Source organism: Procambarus clarkii, chromosome 90, assembly GCF_040958095.1.
Source record: "Procambarus clarkii isolate CNS0578487 chromosome 90, FALCON_Pclarkii_2.0, whole genome shotgun sequence".
NCBI classification, from domain to species: domain Eukaryota; kingdom Metazoa; phylum Arthropoda; class Malacostraca; order Decapoda; family Cambaridae; genus Procambarus; species Procambarus clarkii.
Genome location: NC_091239.1, coordinates 20,069,482 through 20,096,952, shown reverse-complemented (window position 1 = coordinate 20,096,952; position 27,471 = coordinate 20,069,482). Strand labels below are relative to the sequence as shown.

Genomic DNA, 27,471 nt, shown 5'->3' with positions numbered 1-27,471 from the left:
TCACGCTTATGTTCGAGTTAGTTCATTAAGCAGTCCGAGGGGCTGGTGTCTAGCTGTCATTGACAGTGTCACAGGAAGGATTTCGAGTAACGTCATTGATATTTCTTTTGTTTTTGCTGTAGTAGTAAATACTTTATTGAATAAACTAAGTTGTTATGGTTAACACTGTCTTTTCGTTACACCCCACACATTATTATTGTTATGTAAGTGTACTGTCTCACTCGACTATTAAAATTGAGACTGATTCAGAGTTTTGGACTAAACATACGGCACCACACAACAATAAATTATTGTTGTGAGAGCCCAGGACCTACTCGTAAGATTCGCTTCGGCGATTTGTGAAGGTCGACGACCAAGTGGAGGGGATTTCAACTTTTTGGGGTCTCGGCGTTTGCTCGCGCCTAGTCAATTGTTCATAAATGGTCCCAGAATGAGGAATGAGCTGCTTACTACACCGGTGTGTTAGCTAAGCAAGTCCTTCCTCAGGCGACCTAATTGAATATCACAACAGGAATAAAGGTTAAAAGGATTAAAGAAAATTTTTAACTTTTCCGAGCTCAATTCTTCAAACATTTAATTTATTCCACTTATCTATCTTTTAAAACTCTCACACCAGACCCCTTAGGACTACGTATCCCGAGCGCTGTCCACTCAGACGTTAGGCCACCTGTGTGTGTGTGAGTGTACTCACCTAATTGTGCTTGCGGGGGTTGAGCTCTGGTTCTTTGGTTTCGCCTCTCAACCGTCAGTTAACTGGTGTACAGATTCCTGAGCCTACTGGGCTCTATCATATCTGCATTTGAAACTGTGTATGGAGTCAGCCTCCACCACATCACTGCCTAATGCATTCCACCTGTTAACTACTCTGACACTGAAAAAGTCCTCTCTAACGTCCCTGTGGCTCATTTGGGTACTCAGTCTCCACCTGTGTCCCCTTGTTCGCGTACCACCCATGTTAAACAGTTTATCTATATCTACCTTGTCAATTCTTCTGAGAATTTTGAAGGTAGGGATCATGTCTCCCCTTTACTCTTCTGTCTTCCAGTGTCAAGAGGTGCATTTCACGCAGCCTGTCCTCGTAACTCATGCCTCTTAGTTCTGAGACTAGCCTACTGGCATACTCTGAACTTTTTCAAGCTTCATGTTGTGCTTGACAAGGTAGGAGCTCCATGCTGGGGCCGCATACTCCAGGATTGGTCTTACATATGTGGTATACAAGGTTCTGAATGATTCCTTGCATAGGTTCCTGAAGACAGTTCTGATGTTAGCCAGCCTCGCATATGCCGCTGATGTTATCCTTTTGATGTGAGCTTCAGGAGACAGGTTTTGGCGTGATATCAACTCCTAGATCTTTCTGTCTGTCCGTTTCGTGAAGGACTTCATCTCTCGTTCGGCATCCAGTGACTGGCCTCCTAGTTTCTCCTTCTAGTTTCATTGCCTTACATTTACTTGGGTTGAACTTTAGTAGCCTTTTGTTGGACCATTCCTTCCGTTTGTCTAGGTCATCTTGTAGCCTCATACTACAAGGACTGATCCTTGCGGGACTCCATTGGTGACTCCTCGCCACTCCGAGACTTCACCCCTCACAGTGACTCGCTGTGTCCTGTTGCTTAGGTATTCCCTTATCCAGTGGAGTACCTTCCCTTTCACTCCTGCCTGCATCTCCAATTTGTGCACTAGTCTCTTATGTGGTACTCTGTCAAAGGCTTTCTGGCAGTCTAGAAATATACTGTCTGCCCAGTCCCTTTCTCTCTTGCCTAATTTTTGTTGCCTGGTCATAGAACTCAGTTAAACCTGTTAGCCATGATTTGCCATCTCTGAACCCATGCTGATGTGTTACAAAGTTCTTTCGCTCCAAATGTTCCACTAGCTTTTTTCGCACAATATTCTCCATCATCTTGCATAGAATGCAAGTTAGGGACATTGGCCTGTAGTTTAGTGCCTCTTGCTTATCACGCTTCTTGTATATTGAGACTACATTGGCCGTCTTCCAAATTTTTGGTAGTTCACCTGTTGCCAGTGATTTGTTGTACACCATGGAGAGTGGCAGGCACAGAGCTTCTGCTCCTTTCTTTAGAATCCATGGTGAGATTCCATCCGGGCCTATAGCCTCTATCACATCCTAGCAGATGCTTCCTCACCTCCTCACTGGTAATCACAAACTCCTCTAGTGGTGTCTGGTTTGATATTCTCTCGCTTATCTCTGGGACTTCTCCTTGCTCTGAGGTCAAGACCTCCTGGAACTTCTTATTGAGTTCCTCGTCCCTGTCGTTTGTAGAGAATCTTTCTGCCCCTATCCTCAGTTTCATTACCTGTTCCTTCACTGTTGTTTTCCTCCTGATGTCGCTATGTGTGTGTGTGTGTGTGTGTGTGTGTGTGTGTGTGTGTGTGTGTACTCACCTAGTTGTGTTTGCGGGGGTTGAGCTCTGGCTCTTTGGTCCCGCCTCTCAACCGTCAATCAACAGGTGTACAGATTCCTGAGCCTATCGGGCTCTGTCATATCTACACTTGAAACTGTGTATGGAGTCAGCCTCCACCACATCACCCCCTAATGCATTCCATTTGTCAACCACTCTGACACTAAAAAAGTTCTTTCTAATATCTCTGTGGCTCATTTGGGCACTCAGTTTCCACCTGTGTCCCCTTGTGCGTGTTCCCCTTGTGTTAAATAGACTGTCTTTATCTACCCTATCAATCCCCTTCAGAATCTTGAATGTGGTGATCATGTCCCCCCTAACTCTTCTGTCTTCCAGCGAAGTGAGGTTTAATTCCCGTAGTCTCTCCTCGTAGCTCATACCTCTCAGCTCGGGTACTAGTCTGGTGGCAAACCTTTGAACCTTTTCCAGTTTAGTCTTATCCTTGACTAGATATGGACTCCATGCTGGGGCTGCATTTGTGTGTGTGTGTGTGTGTGTGTGTGTGTGTGTGTGTGTGTGTGTGTGTGTGTGTGTGTGTGTGTGTGTGTACTCACCTAGTTGTGTTTGCGGGTGTTGAGCTCTGGCTTTTTGGTCCCGCCTCTCAACCGTCAATCAACAGGTGTACAGATTCCTGAGCCTATTGGGCTCTATCATATGTACACTTGAAACTTTGTATGAAGTCAGCCTCCACCACATCACTTCCTAATGCATTCCATTTGTCAACCACTCTGACACTAAAAAAGTTCCTTCTAATATCTCTGTGGCTCATTTGGGCACTCAGTTTCCACCTGTGGCCCCTTGTGCGTGTTCCCCTTGTGTTAAATAGCCTGTCTTTATCTACCCTATCAATTCCTTTCATAATCTTGAATGTGATGATCATGTCCCCCCTAACTCGTGTGTGTGTGTGTGTGTGTGTGTGTGTGTGTGTGTGTGTGTGTGTGTGTGTGTGTGTGTGTTTGTGTGTGTGTGTGTGTGTGTGTGTGTGTGTGTGTGTGTGTGTGTGTGTGTGTGTGTGTGTGTCTGTGTGTCTGTGTGTATGTGCCTGTGTGTGTGTGTACTCACCTAGTTGTACTCACCTAGTTGTGTTTGCGGGGGTTGAGCTCTGGCTCTTTGGTCCCGCCTCTCAACCGTCAATCAACAGGTGTACAGATTCATGAGCCTATCGGGCTCTGTCATATCTACACTTGAAACTGTGTATGTAGTCAGCCTCCACCACATCACTTCCTAATGCATTCCATTTGTCAACCACTCTGACACTAAAAAAGTTCTTTCTAATATCTCTGTGGCTCATTTGGGCACTCAGTTTCCACCTGTGTCCCCTTGTGCGTGTTCCCCTTGTGTTAAATAGACTGTCTTTATCTACCCTATCAATCCCCTTCAGAATCTTGAATGTGGTGATCATGTCCCCCCTAACTCTTCTGTCTTCCAGCGAAGTGAGGTTTAATTCCCGTAGTCTCTCCTCGTAGCTCATACCTCTCAGCTCGGGTACTAGTCTGGTGACAAACCTTTGAACCTTTTCCAGTTTAGTCTTATCCTTGACTAGATATGGACTCCATGCTGGGGCTGCATACTCCAGGATTGGCCTGACATATGTGGTATACAAAGTTCTGAATGATTCTTTACACAAGTTTCTGAATGCCGTTCGTATGTTGGCCAGCCTGGCATATGCCGCTGATGTTATCCGCTTGATATGTGCTGCAGGAGACAGGTCTGGCGTGATATCAACCCCCAAGTCTTTTTCCTTCTCTGACTCCTGAAGAATTTCCTCTCCCAGATGATACCTTGTATCTGGCCTCCTGCTCCCTACACCTATCTTCATTACATTACATTTGGTTGGGTTAAACTCTAACAACCATTTGTTCGACCATTCCTTCAGCTTGTCTAGGTCTTCTTGAAGCCTCAAACAGTCCTCGTCTGTTTTAATCCTTCTCATAATTTTAGCATCGTCCGCAAACATTGAGAGAAATGAATCGATACCCTCCGGGAGATCATTTACATATATCAGAAACAAGATAGGACCGAGTACAGAGCCCTGTGGGACTCCACTAGTGACTTCACGCCAATCGGAGGTCTCACCCCTCACCGTAACTCTCTGCTTCCTATTGCTTAGATACTCCCTTATCCACTGGAGCACCTTACCAGCTACACCTGCCTGTCTCTCCAGCTTATGTACCAGCCTCTTATGCGGTACTGTGTCAAAGGCTTTCCGACAATCCAAGAAAATGCAGTCCGCCCAGCCCTCTCTTTCTTGCTTAATCTGTGTCACCTGATCGTAGAATTCTATCAAGCCTGTAAGGCAAGATTTACCCTCCCTGAATCCATGTTGGCGATTTGTCACGAAGTCCCTTCTCTCCAGATGTGTTACCAGGTTTTTTCTCACGATCTTCTCCATCACCTTGCATGGTATACAAGTCAAGGACACTGGCCTGTAGTTCAGTGCCTCTTGTCTGTCGCCCTTTTTGTATATTGGGACCACATTCGCCGTCTTCCATATTTCTGGTAGGTCTCCCGTCTCTAGTGACTTACTATACACTATGGAGAGTGGCAGGCAAAGTGCCTCTGCACACTCTTTCAGTACCCATGGTGAGATCCCATCTGGACCAACAGCCTTTCTAACATCCAGATCCAGCAGGTGTCTCTTGACCTCCTCTCTCGTAATTTCGAACTCCTCCAAGGCCGCCTGGTTTACCTCCCTTTCTCCTCGCACAGTGACCTCACCCTATTCTATTGTGAAGACCTCCTGGAACCTCTTGTTGAGTTCCTCACACACCTCTCTGTCATTCTCTGTATACCTGTCCTCGCCTGTTCTAAGTTTCAATACCTGTTCTTTCACTGTTGTTTTCCTTCTGATGTGACTGTGGAGTAGCTTTGGTTCGGTCTTGGCTTTGTTTGCTATATCATTTTCAAAATTTTTCTCTGCTTCTCTTCTCACCCTGACGTACTCATTCCTGGTTCTCTGGTATCTCTCTCTGCTTTCTGGTGTTCTGTTATTCCGGAAGTTCCTCCACGCCTTTTTGTTCAGTTTCTTCGCTTCCATACATGCCCTATTATACCATGGATTCTTCTGTTGCTTCTCGGATTTTTCCCTTTGGGCCGGGATGAACCTGTTTACTGCCTCCTGACACTTTTGGGTAACATAGTCCATCATACCCTGTACAGACTTGTCTCTGAGGTCTGTGTCCCAAGGTATTTCACTTAGGAAACTTCTCATCTGTTCATAATTCCCCTTTCGGTATGCCAGCCTTTTGATTCCTAGTTCTTTTTGGGGGGAGATAAGTCCTAGCTCTACCAGGTACTCAAAGTTCAATACACTGTGGTCACTCATTCCCAAGGGCGCTTCCATCTTAACTTCCCTTATATCCCATTCATTTAGGGTAAATATCAAATCAAGCATTGCTGGTTCGTCTTCTCCTCTCATTCTTGTTGGTTCTTTGGTGTGCTGGCTTAGAAAGTTTCTTGTTGCCACGTCCAGCAGCTTAGCTCTCCATGTTTCTGGTCCTCCATGCGGGTCTCTGTTCTTCCAATCTATCTTCCCATGGTTGAAGTCTCCCATAATTAGTAGTCCAGATCCATTCCTGCTAGCAACAGAAGCTGCTCTTTCTATTATGTTAATGGTGGCCATGTTGTTTCTATCATATTCCTGTCTAGGTCTTCTGTCATTTGGTGGTGGATTATATATGACTGCAACTATAATTTTTTTCCCTCCATTTGTTACAGTACCTGCTATGTAGTCACTGAAACCTTCGCAGCCCTGAATATCCATCTCCTCAAAATCCCAGCCTTGTCTTACCAGCAGAGCTACACCACCCCCACCTCTTCCTTCCCTCTCTTTCCTCATAACATAATAGTCCTGTGGGAACACTGCATTTGTTATCGTTTTCGTGATCTTTGTTTCTGTGAGGGCTATTATGTCTGGGTTTTCCTCTAGTACCAGTTCTCCAAGCTCATTTGCTTTATTTGTAATTCCATCTATGTTTGTGTACATCGCTTTGAGGCTCACTTTCTTCTGTCCCTTCTCAAATCGCCTCCTTGGTGAGTGTTCTGCTGGTGGGGGAGGCTGTTCCATGGGTGTGAGGACCTGTGAGGTGGATAACAGGGTCTCAGAGGATACTGGGATGAGGGGCGGGGGATCCAGTGAAGGGGGAGGGACAGGGAGGGTATTGGGTGAAAGGGGAGGGAGGACGGGAAGGAAAGGGGGGGAGGGAGGATTCGGGAGGAGGGGAGGGGTAGAAGGGTGGGGATTGGGTGTGGGGGGAGGGAGATTTTGCTGAACATTTGAGTGGGGGCAGGGAGGGTTTGGGGTAGGGGGGTTTTCTATGCAGTGGAGGGAGGCGGGGTTGTCCTCCCTTCTGGTGTTACTGGGTAGCTGGTTGTGGGTTCCCCCCTCGCCTCTGGGGGTTGGGTTGGGAGCTATGACTTCCTGGTTTTCCCCTCTCGCCCTGCGCCTCTTCCTTGCTTCTGCCGCCACGGCTCTCTCCTCCCTTGTCATGTCTCTCTGGAGGAATACATTTTTTAATTTTCCCACGTTTTTCAGGGAGCTCTTCCTTGATAGGATCTTCTCCTTTGTGTTCTCGTTTGCAAACACTATCTTTATCATTCGGTCTCGGTCTTTGTTGTACCGGCCTAGCCTGAAAACCTTCTCAATGCTATGCTCAGCCCCTTCCATGTCTAGTGCCTTTAGTACTTCATTCACTGCTGCTTTGTCCTTGTCACTCCACTCTGTCCTATTAGATCCTTCCTGCTCCTTAATACCCACAGCAACCACTGATCTGTTCCTTTCCAGCAGTTGGCTAGTGGAGCGTGCCGCCTCCTGCGAGGTGGCTGCTTTCATGGCCACCTCCATCACTGCAGTCATTACTTCAGAGTTATTTTTTTTAGTATTTCCGCAAATGTTGCTTTTATTGTGGCATTCTCATCCAGAAAACTATTACCACCTTCTCCCTGGGTGGTTTTCTGATTTTCAGCCTCGATACCATTTTCTTTGAGGGCTCTAATCTCCTCCTTTGCTGCTGTCAGCTCTCTTTTCAGGTTGCTTATTTCGTTCTTCATTTCCTGCATCATTTCTTGCATCTCACTCTTGATGTCCTCCAGAAACTGGGCGAACATTTCCTTCATCTCGTCACCTTGGCTCTTTCCTGTTCCCCTGGGACCTCTGGCTGCCATGCTTGACCCTGTTGGGATGGGGGAGGGAGAGAGAGAGAGAGAGGAAGAGAGAGAGAAAGAGAGAGAGAGAAAGGGAGTGATAAAGGGAGAGATAAATGGGTGGGTGGGGGGGATCCGACCCTTCCACTGAAGTGAGAAGAAAGTAGAAGGGGAGGGGGGGGGGGAGGAGATGGAGAGAGAGGCGGGAGGGAGAGAGAGGAGAGGGAGAGAGTGGGTGAGGGAGAGAGCGGGTGAGGGAGAGAGCGGGTGAGGGAGAGAGCGGGTGAGGTGTGTGTGTGTGTGTGTGGGCAGAGAGGGAGGGGGAAGGAAAGAGGGAGGGAGAGGGGGAGGGAGGGAGAGAGGGAGGGAGAGAGAGAGGGAGAGAGAGAGAGAGAGAGAGAGAGAGAGAGAGAGAGAGAGAGAGAGAGAGAGAGAGAGAGAGAGAGAGAGAGAGAGAGAGAGAGAGAGAGAGAGAGAGAGCAGGAGAGAGAGAGAGAGAGAGAGAGAGAGAGAGAGCAGGAGAGAGAGAGAGAGAGCAGGAGAGAGAGAGCAGGAGAGAGATAGTGGGGGAGGGAGAGAGGGAGTGGGAGAGAGAGATAGTGGGAGAGGGAGAGAGGGAGTGGGAGAGAGGGAGAGTGGGGAGGGGAAGAGTGTGTGTATGGGCGATGCGGGGGACTGGGGGTGGGGGGGGGAGATGGCGACTAAGTCAGGTCAGGTCCGATGGTGCAGTCAAGATGGGGGGGGGGGATAGTAAGGTCCTATCCCAGATGCCTTTTCCCCTGACTGGACAATTGTGTGTGTGTGTGTGTGTGCACGCGTGTGTGTGTCTGTTTTAGCGTGTGCACACTTGTGTGCGTGTATGTGTCAAGATATCCCTTATGCGTTACCTCTGCCTAAATGAGCCACTCTGAGATTTTTAAATATATATGATATCCTGAACGAGAATTTGATAATCTTTTACCTCAATCTGTATACCTGATTAATTGACCAGAGAGGGGTACATACCAGTCTGCCTCCCGCTCACACAACCAGATGAGCGATGTATGATGACGATGGTTATCCGTCGTTGTCTCCCACTAGGTGATTCACTAAGTGCTGGTAGATTGATGAGGTCGTTCTTCTCTTTCAACACAAAGCTCTGGAGTCAGTCACTGTATCGTTATGTGACAGTTCACTAATTCACTGTACCACTGATCACAGTCACCACTCAACAGCACAATCAGGTAGCTCCACGGCGGGTCGTCCCACCCGGTCAGGTCACACACTTACATGCACCGGTGATGCCCTAGCTCCACTTTTGGTTTCTTCGCCAAATCTTCGCACTATCACTAGCGATATGACTATGCTATGTTGCACCCTGCTAGCTACACACTGCGAGAGGCCAAATACTATGATCTAGCCTCTATACTCCTTCAATGTCCCGAGAAATTGACGAATTTCCGCGGACCTCACTAATCGCGTGTGTCCCCTACCTTCTCGCGCGCGCTGTGTGTGTTTGTGTGTGTGTGTGTGTGTGTGTGTGTGTGTGTGTGCATGTGTGTGTGTGTGTGTCTGTGTGTCTGTGTGTATGTGCCTGTGTGTGTGTGTACTCACCTAGTTGTACTCACCTAGTTGTGTTTGCGGGGGTTGAGCTCTGGCTCTTTGGTCCCGCCTCTCAACCGTCAATCAACAGGTGTACAGATTCATGAGCCTATCGGGCTCTGTCATATCTACACTTGAAACTGTGTATGTAGTCAGCCTCCACCACATCACTTCCTAATGCATTCCATTTGTCAACCACTCTGACACTAAAAAAGTTCTTTCTAATATCTCTGTGGCTCATTTGGGCACTCAGTTTCCACCTGTGTCCCCTTGTGCGTGTTCCCCTTGTGTTAAATAGACTGTCTTTATCTACCCTATCAATCCCCTTCAGAATCTTGAATGTGGTGATCATGTCCCCCCTAACTCTTCTGTCTTCCAGCGAAGTGAGGTTTAATTCCCGTAGTCTCTCCTCGTAGCTCATACCTCTCAGCTCGGGTACTAGTCTGGTGACAAACCTTTGAACCTTTTCCAGTTTAGTCTTATCCTTGACTAGATATGGACTCCATGCTGGGGCTGCATACTCCAGGATTGGCCTGACATATGTGGTATACAAAGTTCTGAATGATTCTTTACACAAGTTTCTGAATGCCGTTCGTATGTTGGCCAGCCTGGCATATGCCGCTGATGTTATCCGCTTGATATGTGCTGCAGGAGACAGGTCTGGCGTGATATCAACCCCCAAGTCTTTTTCCTTCTCTGACTCCTGAAGAATTTCCTCTCCCAGATGATACCTTGTATCTGGCCTCCTGCTCCCTACACCTATCTTCATTACATTACATTTGGTTGGGTTAAACTCTAACAACCATTTGTTCGACCATTCCTTCAGCTTGTCTAGGTCTTCTTGAAGCCTCAAACAGTCCTCGTCTGTTTTAATCCTTCTCATAATTTTAGCATCGTCCGCAAACATTGAGAGAAATGAATCGATACCCTCCGGGAGATCATTTACATATATCAGAAACAAGATAGGACCGAGTACAGAGCCCTGTGGGACTCCACTAGTGACTTCACGCCAATCGGAGGTCTCACCCCTCACCGTAACTCTCTGCTTCCTATTGCTTAGATACTCCCTTATCCACTGGAGCACCTTACCAGCTACACCTGCCTGTCTCTCCAGCTTATGTACCAGCCTCTTATGCGGTACTGTGTCAAAGGCTTTCCGACAATCCAAGAAAATGCAGTCCGCCCAGCCCTCTCTTTCTTGCTTAATCTGTGTCACCTGATCGTAGAATTCTATCAAGCCTGTAAGGCAAGATTTACCCTCCCTGAATCCATGTTGGCGATTTGTCACGAAGTCCCTTCTCTCCAGATGTGTTACCAGGTTTTTTCTCACGATCTTCTCCATCACCTTGCATGGTATACAAGTCAAGGACACTGGCCTGTAGTTCAGTGCCTCTTGTCTGTCGCCCTTTTTGTATATTGGGACCACATTCGCCGTCTTCCATATTTCTGGTAGGTCTCCCGTCTCTAGTGACTTACTATACACTATGGAGAGTGGCAGGCAAAGTGCCTCTGCACACTCTTTCAGTACCCATGGTGAGATCCCATCTGGACCAACAGCCTTTCTAACATCCAGATCCAGCAGGTGTCTCTTGACCTCCTCTCTCGTAATTTCGAACTCCTCCAAGGCCGCCTGGTTTACCTCCCTTTCTCCTCGCACAGTGACCTCACCCTGTTCTATTGTGAAGACCTCCTGGAACCTCTTGTTGAGTTCCTCACACACCTCTCTGTCATTCTCTGTATACCTGTCCTCGCCTGTTCTAAGTTTCAATACCTGTTCTTTCACTGTTGTTTTCCTTCTGATGTGACTGTGGAGTAGCTTTGGTTCGGTCTTGGCTTTGTTTGCTATATCATTTTCAAAATTTTTCTCTGCTTCTCTTCTCACCCTGACGTACTCATTCCTGGTTCTCTGGTATCTCTCTCTGCTTTCTGGTGTTCTGTTATTCCGGAAGTTCCTCCACGCCTTTTTGTTCAGTTTCTTCGCTTCCATACATGCCCTATTATACCATGGATTCTTCTGTTGCTTCTCGGATTTTTCCCTTTGGGCCGGGATGAACCTGTTTACTGCCTCCTGACACTTTTGGGTAACATAGTCCATCATACCCTGTACAGACTTGTCTCTGAGGTCTGTGTCCCAAGGTATTTCACTTAGGAAACTTCTCATCTGTTCATAATTCCCCTTTCGGTATGCCAGCCTTTTGATTCCTAGTTCTTTTTGGGGGGAGATAAGTCCTAGCTCTACCAGGTACTCAAAGTTCAATACACTGGTCACTCATTCCCAAGGGCGCTTCCATCTTAACTTCCCTTATATCCCATTCATTTAGGGTAAATATCAAATCAAGCATTGCTGGTTCGTCTTCTCCTCTCATTCTTGTTGGTTCTTTGGTGTGCTGGCTTAGAAAGTTTCTTGTTGCCACGTCCAGCAGCTTAGCTCTCCATGTTTCTGGTCCTCCATGCGGGTCTCTGTTCTTCCAATCTATCTTCCCATGGTTGAAGTCTCCCATAATTAGTAGTCCAGATCCATTCCTGCTAGCAACAGAAGCTGCTCTTTCTATTATGTTAATGGTGGCCATGTTGTTTCTATCATATTCCTGTCTAGGTCTTCTGTCATTTGGTGGTGGATTATATATGACTGCGACTATAATTTTTTTCCCTCCATTTGTTACAGTACCTGCTATGTAGTCACTGAAACCTTCGCAGCCCTGAATATCCATCTCCTCAAAATCCCAGCCTTGTCTTACCAGCAGAGCTACACCACCCCCACCTCTTCCTTCCCTCTCTTTCCTCATAACATAATAGTCCTGTGGGAACACTGCATTTGTTATCGTTTTCGTGATCTTTGTTTCTGTGAGGGCTATTATGTCTGGGTTTTCCTCTAGTACCAGTTCTCCAAGCTCATTTGCTTTATTTGTAATTCCATCTATGTTTGTGTACATCGCTTTGAGGCTCACTTTCTTCTGTCCCTTCTCAAATCGCCTCCTTGGTGAGTGTTCTGCTGGTGGGGGAGGCTGTTCCATGGGTGTGAGGACCTGTGAGGTGGATAACAGGGTCTCAGAGGATACTGGGATGAGGGGCGGGGGATCCAGTGAAGGGGGAGGGACAGGGAGGGTATTGGGTGAAAGGGGAGGGAGGACGGGAAGGAAAGGGGGGGAGGGAGGATTCGGGAGGAGGGGAGGGGTAGAAGGGTGGGGATTGGGTGTGGGGGGAGGGAGATTTTGCTGAACATTTGAGTGGGGGCAGGGAGGGTTTGGGGTAGGGGGGTTTTCTATGCAGTGGAGGGAGGCGGGGTTGTCCTCCCTTCTGGTGTTACTGGGTAGCTGGTTGTGGGTTCCCCCCTCGCCTCTGGGGGTTGGGTTGGGAGCTATGACTTCCTGGTTTTCCCCTCTCGCCCTGCGCCTCTTCCTTGCTTCTGCCGCCACGGCTCTCTCCTCCCTTGTCATGTCTCTCTGGAGGAATACATTTTTTAATTTTCCCACGTTTTTCAGGGAGCTCTTCCTTGATAGGATCTTCTCCTTTGTGTTCTCGTTTGCAAACACTATCTTTATCATTCGGTCTCGGTCTTTGTTGTACCGGCCTAGCCTGAAAACCTTCTCAATGCTATGCTCAGCCCCTTCCATGTCTAGTGCCTTTAGTACTTCATTCACTGCTGCTTTGTCCTTGTCACTCCACTCTGTCCTATTAGATCCTTCCTGCTCCTTAATACCCACAGCAACCACTGATCTGTTCCTTTCCAGCAGTTGGCTAGTGGAGCGTGCCGCCTCCTGCGAGGTGGCTGCTTTCATGGCCACCTCCATCACTGCAGTCATTACTTCAGAGTTATTTTTTTTAGTATTTCCGCAAATGTTGCTTTTATTGTGGCATTCTCATCCAGAAAACTATTACCACCTTCTCCCTGGGTGGTTTTCTGATTTTCAGCCTCGATACCATTTTCTTTGAGGGCTCTAATCTCCTCCTTTGCTGCTGTCAGCTCTCTTTTCAGGTTGCTTATTTCGTTCTTCATTTCCTGCATCATTTCTTGCATCTCACTCTTGATGTCCTCCAGAAACTGGGCGAACATTTCCTTCATCTCGTCACCTTGGCTCTTTCCTGTTCCCCTGGGACCTCTGGCTGCCATGCTTGACCCTGTTGGGATGGGGGAGGGAGAGAGAGAGAGAGAGGAAGAGAGAGAGAAAGAGAGAGAGAGAAAGGGAGTGATAAAGGGAGAGATAAATGGGTGGGTGGGGGGGATCCGACCCTTCCACTGAAGTGAGAAGAAAGTAGAAGGGGAGGGGGGGGGAGGAGATGGAGAGAGAGGCGGGAGGGAGAGAGAGGAGAGGGAGAGAGTGGGTGAGGGAGAGAGCGGGTGAGGGAGAGAGCGGGTGAGGGAGAGAGCGGGTGAGGTGTGTGTGTGTGTGTGTGGGCAGAGAGGGAGGGGGAAGGAAAGAGGGAGGGAGAGGGGGAGGGAGGGAGAGAGGGAGGGAGAGAGAGAGGGAGAGAGAGAGAGAGAGAGAGAGAGAGAGAGGGAGAGAGAGAGAGAGAGAGAGAGAGAGAGAGAGAGAGAGAGAGAGAGAGAGAGAGAGAGAGAGAGAGAGAGCAGGAGAGAGAGAGAGAGAGAGAGAGAGAGAGAGCAGGAGAGAGAGAGAGAGAGCAGGAGAGAGAGAGCAGGAGAGAGATAGTGGGGGAGGGAGAGAGGGAGTGGGAGAGAGAGATAGTGGGGGAGGGAGAGAGGGAGTGGGAGAGAGGGAGAGTGGGGAGGGGAAGAGTGTGTGTATGGGCGATGCGGGGGACTGGGGGTGGGGGGGGGAGATGGCGACTAAGTCAGGTCAGGTCCGATGGTGCAGTCAAGATGGGGGGGGGGATAGTAAGGTCCTATCCCAGATGCCTTTTCCCCTGACTGGACAATTGTGTGTGTGTGTGTGTGTGCACGCGTGTGTGTGTCTGTTTTAGCGTGTGCACACTTGTGTGCGTGTATGTGTCAAGATATCCCTTATGCGTTACCTCTGCCTAAATGAGCCACTCTGAGATTTTTAAATATATATGATATCCTGAACGAGAATTTGATAATCTTTTACCTCAATCTGTATACCTGATTAATTGACCAGAGAGGGGTACATACCAGTCTGCCTCCCGCTCACACAACCAGATGAGCGATGTATGATGACGATGGTTATCCGTCGTTGTCTCCCACTAGGTGATTCACTAAGTGCTGGTAGATTGATGAGGTCGTTCTTCTCTTTCAACACAAAGCTCTGGAGTCAGTCACTGTATCGTTATGTGACAGTTCACTAATTCACTGTACCACTGATCACAGTCACCACTCAACAGCACAATCAGGTAGCTCCACGGCGGGTCGTCCCACCCGGTCAGGTCACACACTTACATGCACCGGTGATGCCCTAGCTCCACTTTTGGTTTCTTCGCCAAATCTTCGCACTATCACTAGCGATATGACTATGCTATGTTGCACCCTGCTAGCTACACACTGCGAGAGGCCAAATACTATGATCTAGCCTCTATACTCCTTCAATGTCCCGAGAAATTGACGAATTTCCGCGGACCTCACTAATCGCGTGTGTCCCCTACCTTCTCGCGCGCGCTGTGTGTGTTTGTGTGTGTGTGTGTGTGTGTGTGTGTGTGTGTGTGCATGTGTGTGTGTGTGTGTCTGTGTGTCTGTGTGTATGTGCCTGTGTGTGTGTGTACTCACCTAGTTGTACTCACCTAGTTGTGTTTGCGGGGGTTGAGCTCTGGCTCTTTGGTCCCGCCTCTCAACCGTCAATCAACAGGTGTACAGATTCATGAGCCTATCGGGCTCTGTCATATCTACACTTGAAACTGTGTATGTAGTCAGCCTCCACCACATCACTTCCTAATGCATTCCATTTGTCAACCACTCTGACACTAAAAAAGTTCTTTCTAATATCTCTGTGGCTCATTTGGGCACTCAGTTTCCACCTGTGTCCCCTTGTGCGTGTTCCCCTTGTGTTAAATAGACTGTCTTTATCTACCCTATCAATCCCCTTCAGAATCTTGAATGTGGTGATCATGTCCCCCCTAACTCTTCTGTCTTCCAGCGAAGTGAGGTTTAATTCCCGTAGTCTCTCCTCGTAGCTCATACCTCTCAGCTCGGGTACTAGTCTGGTGACAAACCTTTGAACCTTTTCCAGTTTAGTCTTATCCTTGACTAGATATGGACTCCATGCTGGGGCTGCATACTCCAGGATTGGCCTGACATATGTGGTATACAAAGTTCTGAATGATTCTTTACACAAGTTTCTGAATGCCGTTCGTATGTTGGCCAGCCTGGCATATGCCGCTGATGTTATCCGCTTGATATGTGCTGCAGGAGACAGGTCTGGCGTGATATCAACCCCCAAGTCTTTTTCCTTCTCTGACTCCTGAAGAATTTCCTCTCCCAGATGATACCTTGTATCTGGCCTCCTGCTCCCTACACCTATCTTCATTACATTACATTTGGTTGGGTTAAACTCTAACAACCATTTGTTCGACCATTCCTTCAGCTTGTCTAGGTCTTCTTGAAGCCTCAAACAGTCCTCGTCTGTTTTAATCCTTCTCATAATTTTAGCATCGTCCGCAAACATTGAGAGAAATGAATCGATACCCTCCGGGAGATCATTTACATATATCAGAAACAAGATAGGACCGAGTACAGAGCCCTGTGGGACTCCACTAGTGACTTCACGCCAATCGGAGGTCTCACCCCTCACCGTAACTCTCTGCTTCCTATTGCTTAGATACTCCCTTATCCACTGGAGCACCTTACCAGCTACACCTGCCTGTCTCTCCAGCTTATGTACCAGCCTCTTATGCGGTACTGTGTCAAAGGCTTTCCGACAATCCAAGAAAATGCAGTCCGCCCAGCCCTCTCTTTCTTGCTTAATCTGTGTCACCTGATCGTAGAATTCTATCAAGCCTGTAAGGCAAGATTTACCCTCCCTGAATCCATGTTGGCGATTTGTCACGAAGTCCCTTCTCTCCAGATGTGTTACCAGGTTTTTTCTCACGATCTTCTCCATCACCTTGCATGGTATACAAGTCAAGGACACTGGCCTGTAGTTCAGTGCCTCTTGTCTGTCGCCCTTTTTGTATATTGGGACCACATTCGCCGTCTTCCATATTTCTGGTAGGTCTCCCGTCTCTAGTGACTTACTATACACTATGGAGAGTGGCAGGCAAAGTGCCTCTGCACACTCTTTCAGTACCCATGGTGAGATCCCATCTGGACCAACAGCCTTTCTAACATCCAGATCCAGCAGGTGTCTCTTGACCTCCTCTCTCGTAATTTCGAACTCCTCCAAGGCCGCCTGGTTTACCTCCCTTTCTCCTCGCACAGTGACCTCACCCTGTTCTATTGTGAAGACCTCCTGGAACCTCTTGTTGAGTTCCTCACACACCTCTCTGTCATTCTCTGTATACCTGTCCTCGCCTGTTCTAAGTTTCAATACCTGTTCTTTCACTGTTGTTTTCCTTCTGATGTGACTGTGGAGTAGCTTTGGTTCGGTCTTGGCTTTGTTTGCTATATCATTTTCAAAATTTTTCTCTGCTTCTCTTCTCACCCTGACGTACTCATTCCTGGTTCTCTGGTATCTCTCTCTGCTTTCTGGTGTTCTGTTATTCCGGAAGTTCCTCCACGCCTTTTTGTTCAGTTTCTTCGCTTCCATACATGCCCTATTATACCATGGATTCTTCTGTTGCTTCTCGGATTTTTCCCTTTGGGCCGGGATGAACCTGTTTACTGCCTCCTGACACTTTTGGGTAACATAGTCCATCATACCCTGTACAGACTTGTCTCTGAGGTCTGTGTCCCAAGGTATTTCACTTAGGAAACTTCTCATCTGTTCATAATTCCCCTTTCGGTATGCCAGCCTTTTGATTCCTAGTTCTTTTTGGGGGGAGATAAGTCCTAGCTCTACCAGGTACTCAAAGTTCAATACACTGTGGTCACTCATTCCCAAGGGCGCTTCCATCTTAACTTCCCTTATATCCCATTCATTTAGGGTAAATATCAAATCAAGCATTGCTGGTTCGTCTTCTCCTCTCATTCTTGTTGGTTCTTTGGTGTGCTGGCTTAGAAAGTTTCTTGTTGCCACGTCCAGCAGCTTAGCTCTCCATGTTTCTGGTCCTCCATGCGGGTCTCTGTTCTTCCAATCTATCTTCCCATGGTTGAAGTCTCTCATAATTAGTAGTCCAGATCCATTCCTGCTAGCAACAGAAGCTGCTCTTTCTATTATGTTAATGGTGGCCATGTTGTTTCTATCATATTCCTGTCTAGGTCTTCTGTCATTTGGTGGTGGATTATATATGACTGCGACTATAATTTTTTTCCCTCCATTTGTTACAGTACCTGCTATGTAGTCACTGAAACCTTCGCAGCCCTGAATATCCATCTCCTCAAAATCCCAGCCTTGTCTTACCAGCAGAGCTACACCACCCCCACCTCTTCCTTCCCTCTCTTTCCTCATAACATAATAGTCCTGTGGGAACACTGCATTTGTTATCGTTTTCGTGATCTTTGTTTCTGTGAGGGCTATTATGTCTGGGTTTTCCTCTAGTACCAGTTCTCCAAGCTCATTTGCTTTATTTGTAATTCCATCTATGTTTGTGTACATCGCTTTGAGGCTCACTTTCTTCTGTCCCTTCTCAAATCGCCTCCTTGGTGAGTGTTCTGCTGGTGGGGGAGGCTGTTCCATGGGTGTGAGGACCTGTGAGGTGGATAACAGGGTCTCAGAGGATACTGGGATGAGGGGCGGGGGATCCAGTGAAGGGGGAGGGACAGGGAGGGTATTGGGTGAAAGGGGAGGGAGGACGGGAAGGAAAGGGGGGGAGGGAGGATTCGGGAGGAGGGGAGGGGTAGAAGGGTGGGGATTGGGTGTGGGGGGAGGGAGATTTTGCTGAACATTTGAGTGGGGGCAGGGAGGGTTTGGGGTAGGGGGGTTTTCTATGCAGTGGAGGGAGGCGGGGTTGTCCTCCCTTCTGGTGTTACTGGGTAGCTGGTTGTGGGTTCCCCCCTCGCCTCTGGGGGTGTTGGGTTGGGAGCTATGACTTCCTGGTTTTCCCCTCTCGCCCTGCGCCTCTTCCTTGCTTCTGCCGCCACGGCTCTCTCCTCCCTTGTCATGTCTCTCTGGAGGAATACATTTTTTAATTTTCCCACGTTTTTCAGGGAGCTCTTCCTTGATAGGATCTTCTCCTTTGTGTTCTCGTTTGCAAACACTATCTTTATCATTCGGTCTCGGTCTTTGTTGTACCGGCCTAGCCTGAAAACCTTCTCAATGCTATGCTCAGCCCCTTCCATGTCTAGTGCCTTTAGTACTTCATTCACTGCTGCTTTGTCCTTGTCACTCCACTCTGTCCTATTAGATCCTTCCTGCTCCTTAATACCCACAGCAACCACTGATCTGTTCCTTTCCAGCAGTTGGCTAGTGGAGCGTGCCGCCTCCTGCGAGGTGGCTGCTTTCATGGCCACCTCCATCACTGCAGTCATTACTTCAGAGTTATTTTTTTTAGTATTTCCGCAAATGTTGCTTTTATTGTGGCATTCTCATCCAGAAAACTATTACCACCTTCTCCCTGGGTGGTTTTCTGATTTTCAGCCTCGATACCATTTTCTTTGAGGGCTCTAATCTCCTCCTTTGCTGCTGTCAGCTCTCTTTTCAGGTTGCTTATTTCGTTCTTCATTTCCTGCATCATTTCTTGCATCTCACTCTTGATGTCCTCCAGAAACTGGGCGAACATTTCCTTCATCTCGTCACCTTGGCTCTTTCCTGTTCCCCTGGGACCTCTGGCTGCCATGCTTGACCCTGTTGGGATGGGGGAGGGAGAGAGAGAGAGAGAGGAAGAGAGAGAGAAAGAGAGAGAGAGAAAGGGAGTGATAAAGGGAGAGATAAATGGGTGGGTGGGGGGGATCCGACCCTTCCACTGAAGTGAGAAGAAAGTAGAAGGGGAGGGGGGGGGAGGAGATGGAGAGAGAGGCGGGAGGGAGAGAGAGGAGAGGGAGAGAGTGGGTGAGGGAGAGAGCGGGTGAGGGAGAGAGCGGGTGAGGGAGAGAGCGGGTGAGGTGTGTGTGTGTGTGTGTGGGCAGAGAGGGAGGGGGAAGGAAAGAGGGAGGGAGAGGGGGAGGGAGGGAGAGAGGGAGGGAGAGAGAGAGGGAGAGAGAGAGAGAGAGAGAGAGAGAGAGAGAGAGAGAGAGAGAGAGAGAGAGAGAGAGAGAGAGAGAGAGAGAGAGAGAGAGAGAGAGAGAGAGAGCAGGAGAGAGAGAGAGAGAGAGAGAGAGAGAGAGAGCAGGAGAGAGAGAGAGAGAGCAGGAGAGAGAGAGCAGGAGAGAGATAGTGGGGGAGGGAGAGAGGGAGTGGGAGAGAGAGATAGTGGGGGAGGGAGAGAGGGAGTGGGAGAGAGGGAGAGTGGGGAGGGGAAGAGTGTGTGTATGGGCGATGCGGGGGACTGGGGGTGGGGGGGGGAGATGGCGACTAAGTCAGGTCAGGTCCGATGGTGCAGTCAAGATGGGGGGGGGGGGGATAGTAAGGTCCTATCCCAGATGCCTTTTCCCCTGACTGGACAATTGTGTGTGTGTGTGTGTGTGCACGCGTGTGTGTGTCTGTTTTAGCGTGTGCACACTTGTGTGCGTGTATGTGTCAAGATATCCCTTATGCGTTACCTCTGCCTAAATGAGCCACTCTGAGATTTTTAAATATATATGATATCCTGAACGAGAATTTGATAATCTTTTACCTCAATCTGTATACCTGATTAATTGACCAGAGAGGGGTACATACCAGTCTGCCTCCCGCTCACACAACCAGATGAGCGATGTATGATGACGATGGTTATCCGTCGTTGTCTCCCACTAGGTGATTCACTAAGTGCTGGTAGATTGATGAGGTCGTTCTTCTCTTTCAACACAAAGCTCTGGAGTCAGTCACTGTATCGTTATGTGACAGTTCACTAATTCACTGTACCACTGATCACAGTCACCACTCAACAGCACAATCAGGTAGCTCCACGGCGGGTCGTCCCACCCGGTCAGGTCACACACTTACATGCACCGGTGATGCCCTAGCTCCACTTTTGGTTTCTTCGCCAAATCTTCGCACTATCACTAGCGATATGACTATGCTATGTTGCACCCTGCTAGCTACACACTGCGAGAGGCCAAATACTATGATCTAGCCTCTATACTCCTTCAATGTCCCGAGAAATTGACGAATTTCCGCGGACCTCACTAATCGCGTGTGTCCCCTACCTTCTCGCGCGCGCTGTGTGTGTTTGTGTGTGTGTGTGTGTGTGTGTGTGTGTGTGTGTGCATGTGTGTGTGTGTGTGTGTGTGCGCGCGCGCGCGTGTTCCTGCAGGATCGAGCATCTACTCATAAAATATTTCCCTCTCAAATCTAATCATAAAAAAAAAATTTGAATGGAGTCTGATGCCACAACCTGCTCCTTTAGTTCAGTCCAGTTCCCGCTACTCTTACGCTAAATAAAAAAATTCTAACATGTCTTTGACCCAACCTAGGTTTCAAGCTTCCACATATTCATTCTTCTTCGATGTTCACATTGAATACTTCAATGTGAACATTTCATTCACTTCATCTCTGTCAATTCGCCTAAGTATTTTATACGACTCTAATCATATCTCTCCTCTCTCGCCTTTTTTTCTAGCGTCGTCCGGTTCAGTTCTTTCATTCGCTTTTCATATTCCATCCATAACCATGCTGGGACGAGCCTAGTCGAAAACTTATGAGCCTTTTTCAGTTTCATAATGTGTTTCTTCAGGTGGGAGCTTCATGATGGACTGACATTCTATAAGACTGGTCTTCCATAGGTAGAATAAGGTGCTCTAAATACCCCATTATTTATGTTCCTGAAAGATCTTCTAACTTTTGCTAATGTAGAGTACGTAGCTGACGCCATCCTATTTACCTTTGAGGTTAGATTTACCTACTTCTTGAGGCTCTTTTATAAATTACCAATTTACGTTGACTCTGAAGTTATGTTTACCTATTTCTTGCGGTTCTTTTATAAATGACCTAATTTACAAGTCTCTGAAGTTAGGTTTACCTAATTCTTGAGGTTCGTTAATAAATGACCTATTTACGTTGCCTCTGATGTTAGGTTTAGTGTTACGTCCACTTATTGGTCTCTTTCTCGCGTCGTTTCAAGTAGGTAGTTTCACTTCAGAGTCCTGTCCCAATAGTCCCCTGTTCCCTATTCCATCATTCTACTTTTGTTTGAAAGTGATCCTTCCAGCAGTCATGGTCTGGAACTGGACCGTTCCTTCCAGCAGTCATGGTTTGGAGCTGGACAGATCCTTCCAGGAGGCATGGTCTGGAACTGGACCGATCCTTCCAGGAGGCATGGTCTGGAACTGGACCGTTCCTTCCAGTAGGCATGGTCTGGAACTGGACCGATCCTTCCAGGAGGCATGGTCTGGAACTGGACCGATCCTTCCAGGAGGCATGGTCTGGAACTGGACCGATCCTTCCAGGAGGCATGGTCTGGAACTGGACCGACCCTTCCAGTAGGTATGGTCTAGAAATGGCCTGTAACAGCTCTCCATATTCAATGACATTTATGGCAAAAATGAACGTATTTAATACAATTGCAACTTCGAACAAAATAAAATTCCCTCATCAGTTTTTCTTCCTTTTCTAAAATATACGCGTAAATGTATTTAGCAATTACGGTATATATATTATGGCAACATTAAAATTCATTTAGGTGTGCCTCGAATCTCCTGAAATATGTTATATTCTTAATATCTATCTAGCCTGCTTACCGTGGTGGTCTCTGGCAGCGGACTTGGTGTGGTGATAGGTGTTGGGATAGGCGTGGGTGTGGGGATGGGCTGGTCGTCCCTCAGGATAGTACGGATGGTGGTGATGAGCGGGAAGGGCTCCCCTTGGTGGCAGGACCCGTGGAAGTCGTCCGTCTCTATAGACCACACCATGGCCCCGGCCAGGCCCAGGGCCTTGACGTACAGCGTCTATAAGATAGAAGGAACTAAGAGGAGAAAAAGTACCTCTGCACATGTGCTACAACGAGTGGATCTATATGGTGTAAACCTTGTGACTACACCCCTGTATAAAATCTCTCAGAACTAGAAATAAGTGTTAATTGTCATATAATCTTATCTTGAGATGATTTAAGGGCTTATCATCCCCGATGCCCGGTCCTCGACCAGGCCTCCTTGTTGTTACCCCCAAGAAGCAGCCCGTAGCAGCTGTATAACTCCCAGGTACCTATTTACTGCTAGGTAACAGGGGCATCAGGGTGAAAGAAACATTTTGCCCATTTGTCTCCTCCTCCACCGGGGATTGAACCCAGAACCTCAGGACTACGAATCCGAAGCGCTGTCCACTCAGCTGTTAGGCGCCCTGACAGCTTAATATAATGCTTAATGAGAAATATATATAATGCTTAATGAGAAATATATATAATGCTTAATGAGAAATATATATAATGCTTAATGAGAAAATTTGTAGGAGCTATAATGAGGATTCGAACCTATGCGGTGAATGTTCCCATGCACACGTTTCTAATGACTAGACCACCACATGGTATAAGGATTGTAACCTGGGGTTCTACTGATCACACAAGGATTTCCTGAGGCTTCTACTGAACCCGGAAGGTTTCTACTTGCAGCTTTTGAGTCTGTGTGTATGGTTGCATTTTGAGTGTTTGTGCAATCACATATGCGAATGCCTGTTGTATGGTAAACAGCTCAGTTTGGGTTGGTGATTCTGGTCCTCCCAGTCTTCAATATGCCTGTTCGCTGTCCATGCAAAGAGCAGCGCCAGCACTCTCGTAGTCTGTGTCAACCGATCCGTCTGTGAAGATGTGGGTGACTCCTGCCACTGCAATGCTGCCTATTTTCTTTTCAATGATGCGCTTCAGGATTGTTGGTTCATAGGCAGCATTTTTCATCGGTAGACCTTATATTACTATTTTGAAGGTAGACTCCTCCCACGGTGGGGAACAAGTGTAGTTTGGGTGTGGAAGATCAACTCTATCAAGAATCATGCTTTTTAATTGCAATCAGTTTAGGATCTCTCCCGCTCTGGCAGCCCAAGAGTTTCCGTTGTTTTGGCCAAGTCCAGCCACCAAGGCCTGTCGTACTAGGACTGGATCAGGATAAACAATTATCTTACTGATAATCGTAGCTGTTCTTTGAGATATTCTTTCTTGAAGAGAGGGCAAACCCGTTTCCAATCTTAGAGTTTCAAGCCTGGTCCACATAGGGGCTCCCAGGGCAGTTCTCATAGCATTTTTTTGGGCTACTTCAAGCTTCAATCTTTCGCTGTGTATGTGTATTTCGAGTCGTCCCAGTGGAACAGGAAACATTCACAGTCACCATTAGAGCTCAACCAACGAGTTTCATATATGTGACTTTGGAATGCTCAGTGCCTGTTACAAGGCTATACTCTATTTTGTGACGTTCTGTTCCGTTTTCTATTTGAGTCGTCCGGTGTACGCGCAGAGGTTATTTATTTATTTTATTTATTTATTTATTTATGCATATACAAGAATGTACATAAGGAATGTGAGGATACAATTATGGTAATTACAGTCTTGTAAAGCCACTAGCACGCGCAGCGTTTCGGGCAGAAAGTTATTAAGAGGACACTTTAAATTAACGTTTTCTATAACGTTTTGAAACTTTATGAGAATTTCCTGCCCACCTAACCTATCAGAGGACCCTTAACTTACTGTTGTTGAAAAAAAAAATCCCAAATTTATTTTCATTTTTTTTTCATTTTCAAATTACGTCCAAATTCGGCCATACTGGCAAACGGCCAAAAGCGTCGTTCTTTTTAAGAGGACAGGTTGATCTAGCAGCTAAGACATTGTTAACATTTTTCTAATCCATTTTAGCTATAGTACTAACATTAATTTATTGGTTTATTTATTATCCACTATTGGTTGTATAGGCTACGTTCATAATCCCCCCCCCCCTCTTCAAAAAATATATGATCAGGTAAACACCTAAAATATTAACTTTTTAAATATACAGTCCACTTTGAGTTAATAATAAATTAAAGTAAGTTAAATAAATTAATAATTTAATATATAAATATATTAACAAACAATATCCTGCTGGGATAAATCCCCACTTGTTTATGTTCCTTACAAACCAGGATCATGTTTATGGTTCAAATACATAAATAACCAGTGTAATTAACATATATAAATTATTAAATATAGCAGCAAAAGTATACTACTATAAATCACAGCAGCTTCATTCAGTTAACCTCAGCCAGCAGTACACAGAAGTTATTGCAAACAACAAGCACTATCATTGTTCCAAGGAATCAACCAAAGAACAAAAATACGTGCAATTAAATAACATGTGAGTGGAAAACACTCAAAGAAACCAACCAATTTTTTGACTGTTATCCACGAAATTTATCCTTCAGATTGGCGTGAGTTTTATTTCACAGTCACTAATTAAACAATAACATAAATTAAATAACAGTGATTGAAACTACTGCTGCTAACACAATATTTACAGCAGTTCTTAATTAGTCTCATCACTTGAAAACTAATTAACACCATTAAAATAACATAGAGGATGATGAGGGGCTTTTATCCTTAGATAAACATATATACACACACACACACACACACACACACACACACACACACACACACACACACACACACACACACACACACACACACACACACACACACACACACATATATATATATATATATTGTGACGGGAAAGTGTAGGAGTGTAGATGTTCAGCAGTCCTCCAATGGCAGGTGTCAATGCCTGTCACATTTACAAAAAAAAGATAGACTGCTTGGCTGTTTGTCTGTGGTAAAGGGTAAAGTAAGGGAAGACACGCAAAACACATAGTATGAACAATGAAACTTTAATTAATATAGAAAACAAATTAAAAACAAAGACAATCTCTTGGCTATGTACAGTGGAAACAAACAAGTCAAAAACATATAACATAAATGAAGAATAGGGATGACGTTACTCTACAATATAAAGACAAAGTGATTAAACAGGTGCCGAGAATATAGCGCTAGCTGAGAAACATCCACCTGATAGTGTATATCAGTTAGTTGTTCACGGCTTGAGAGCACAAGGATATTATAACTTCAATGGTCTGTTCAAGCCCAGACATCGACTTGTAGAGGGCGCTGAGGTGCAGGTGTGCAGTCGGCGAGTCACCAATCAGAAGCAGGCAAGCTGGGAATGGTAGTTTGCTGGTTGATGATGGAGCCGGCATGGAGGGAGTGTGGAGTAGGGGGGAGTCTTGGGTACGTTTGCCTCCTGGTCAAAACGTTTTGTGCTACTGGTAGACGTATCTTGAAGGTAGCATCGTATTGTTGTATAATATACGTAAATTTATGTAGAGAAGAGCAGGCTCAATCTCTCTTGAAAGAGATTATCGTCACAATAGATATATATATATATATATATATATATATATATATATATATATATATATATATATATATATATATATATATATATATATATATATATATATATAACTTTAGAACACTTTCCCACCAGGAGACTCGAACCCTAGCCAGCACAGAAGCCTTCCAGCAACTGGCATAACAGGTACGCCTTAACCCGCTCCACCACCTGATCAGACCCTTAAAAGAGATGGTAATTTCGGAGTATTTATATACCCCAAAGATCACCACCTCCCAAGAGCACTAGAGCAAGTGAGGGGTCATTTATACGTTTATTTCATCAAGTCCCTGTTAATATGGGAGAACACTGTGTCTATGCTTAAGGCACAACTCTCCTAAACACGAGAGTGAAGTATACAACTTTAGAACACTTTCCCACCAGGAGACTCGAACCCTAGCCAGCACAGAAGCCTTCCAGCAACTGGCATAACAGGTACGCCTTAACCCGCTCCACCACCTGCTCAGACCCTTAAAAGAGATGGTAATTTCAGAGTATTTATATACCCCAAAGATCACCACCTCCCAAGAGCACTAGAGCAAGTGAGGGGTCATTTATACGTTTATTTCATCAAGTCCCTGTTAATATGGGAGAACACTGTGTCTATGCTTAAGGCACAACTCTCCTAAACACGAGAGTGAAGTATACAACTTTAGAACACTTTCCCACCAGGAGACTCGAACCCTAGCCAGCACAGAAGCCTTCCAGCAACTGGCATAACAGGTACGCCTTAACCCGCTCCACCACCTGCCCTCACTTGCTCTAGTGCTCTTGGGAGGTGGTGATCTTTGGGGTATATAAATACTCCGAAATTACCATCTCTTTTAAGGGTCTGAGCAGGTGGTGGAGCGGGTTAAGGCGTACCTGTTATGCCAGTTGCTGGAAGGCTTCTGTGCTGGCTAGGGTTCGAGTCTCCTGGTGGTAAAGTGTTCTAAAGTTGTATACTTCACTCTCGTGTTTAGGAGAGTTGTGCCTTATATATATATATATATATATATATATATATATATATATATATATATATATATATATATATATTAGTATATTTTGGTAGCAGTCTTTCCTGTAGACATATATTATTAAATATTACCGAAAAAGTAAGATTGATAATTCTAACACGAATTTTCTCAATCTTTCGTACATTTCTTTTCACTGTTGGTGGTAATTCAAAAATCAATTCACCAAAATTCATTTTTATTTCTAGTCTGACGCGACACTTGAGCGCGTTTCGAAAAACTTATTACATTTTCAAAGACTTTAGTTTACACATACACAACTGAATAGAACTTACACATCTCCGATTTGTTTATATCTACATTTGAGTGAGGTGGATGGGGTGAGGTGGCATTAATAGGGTATTAATTTCATCAACACAAGACAGAACACGAAACAATGGGTATTGAATGGAAGTGATTGTAGAAAGCCTATTGGTCCATATTTCTTGATGCTTCTATATTGGAGCGGAGTCTTGAGGTGGGTAGAATATAGTTGTGCATTAATTGGCTGTTGATTGCTGGTGTTGACTTTTTAATGTGTAGTGCCTCGCAAACGTCAAGCCGTCTGCTATCGCTGTATCTATCGATGATTTCTGTGTTGTTTACTAGGATTTCTCCGGCGATGGTTTGGTTGTGGGAAGACATTATATGTTCCTTAATGGAGCCCTGTTGCTTATGCATCGTTAAACGCCTAGAAAGAGATGTTGTCTTGCCTATATACTGGTTTTTTTGGAGCTTACAATCCCCAAGAGGGCATTTGAAGGCATAGACGACGTTGGTCTCTTTTAAAGCATTCTGCTTTGTGACTGGAGAGTTTCTCATGAGTAGGCTGGCCGTTTTTCTGGTTTTATTGTAAATCGTCAGTTGTATCCTCTGATTTTTGTCTGTAGGGATAACGTTTCTATTAACAATA

General features: G+C 46.2%; 1 protein-coding gene across 2 annotated transcripts in view; it reads right to left on the bottom strand.

The window, feature by feature from the left end:
• The window catches only part of LOC123746468 (chitinase-3-like protein 1), a 242,896-nt gene that overhangs the window by 40,361 nt on the left and 175,064 nt on the right, over nt 1–27,471 (bottom strand). For both annotated transcript variants that reach the window (XM_069318429.1, XM_069318428.1), the window contains exon 10: nt 21,901–22,107. In XM_069318429.1, coding sequence (XP_069174530.1) covers nt 21,901–22,107 — 207 coding nt within the window. The remainder of the gene's footprint in view (nt 1–21,900; nt 22,108–27,471) is intronic.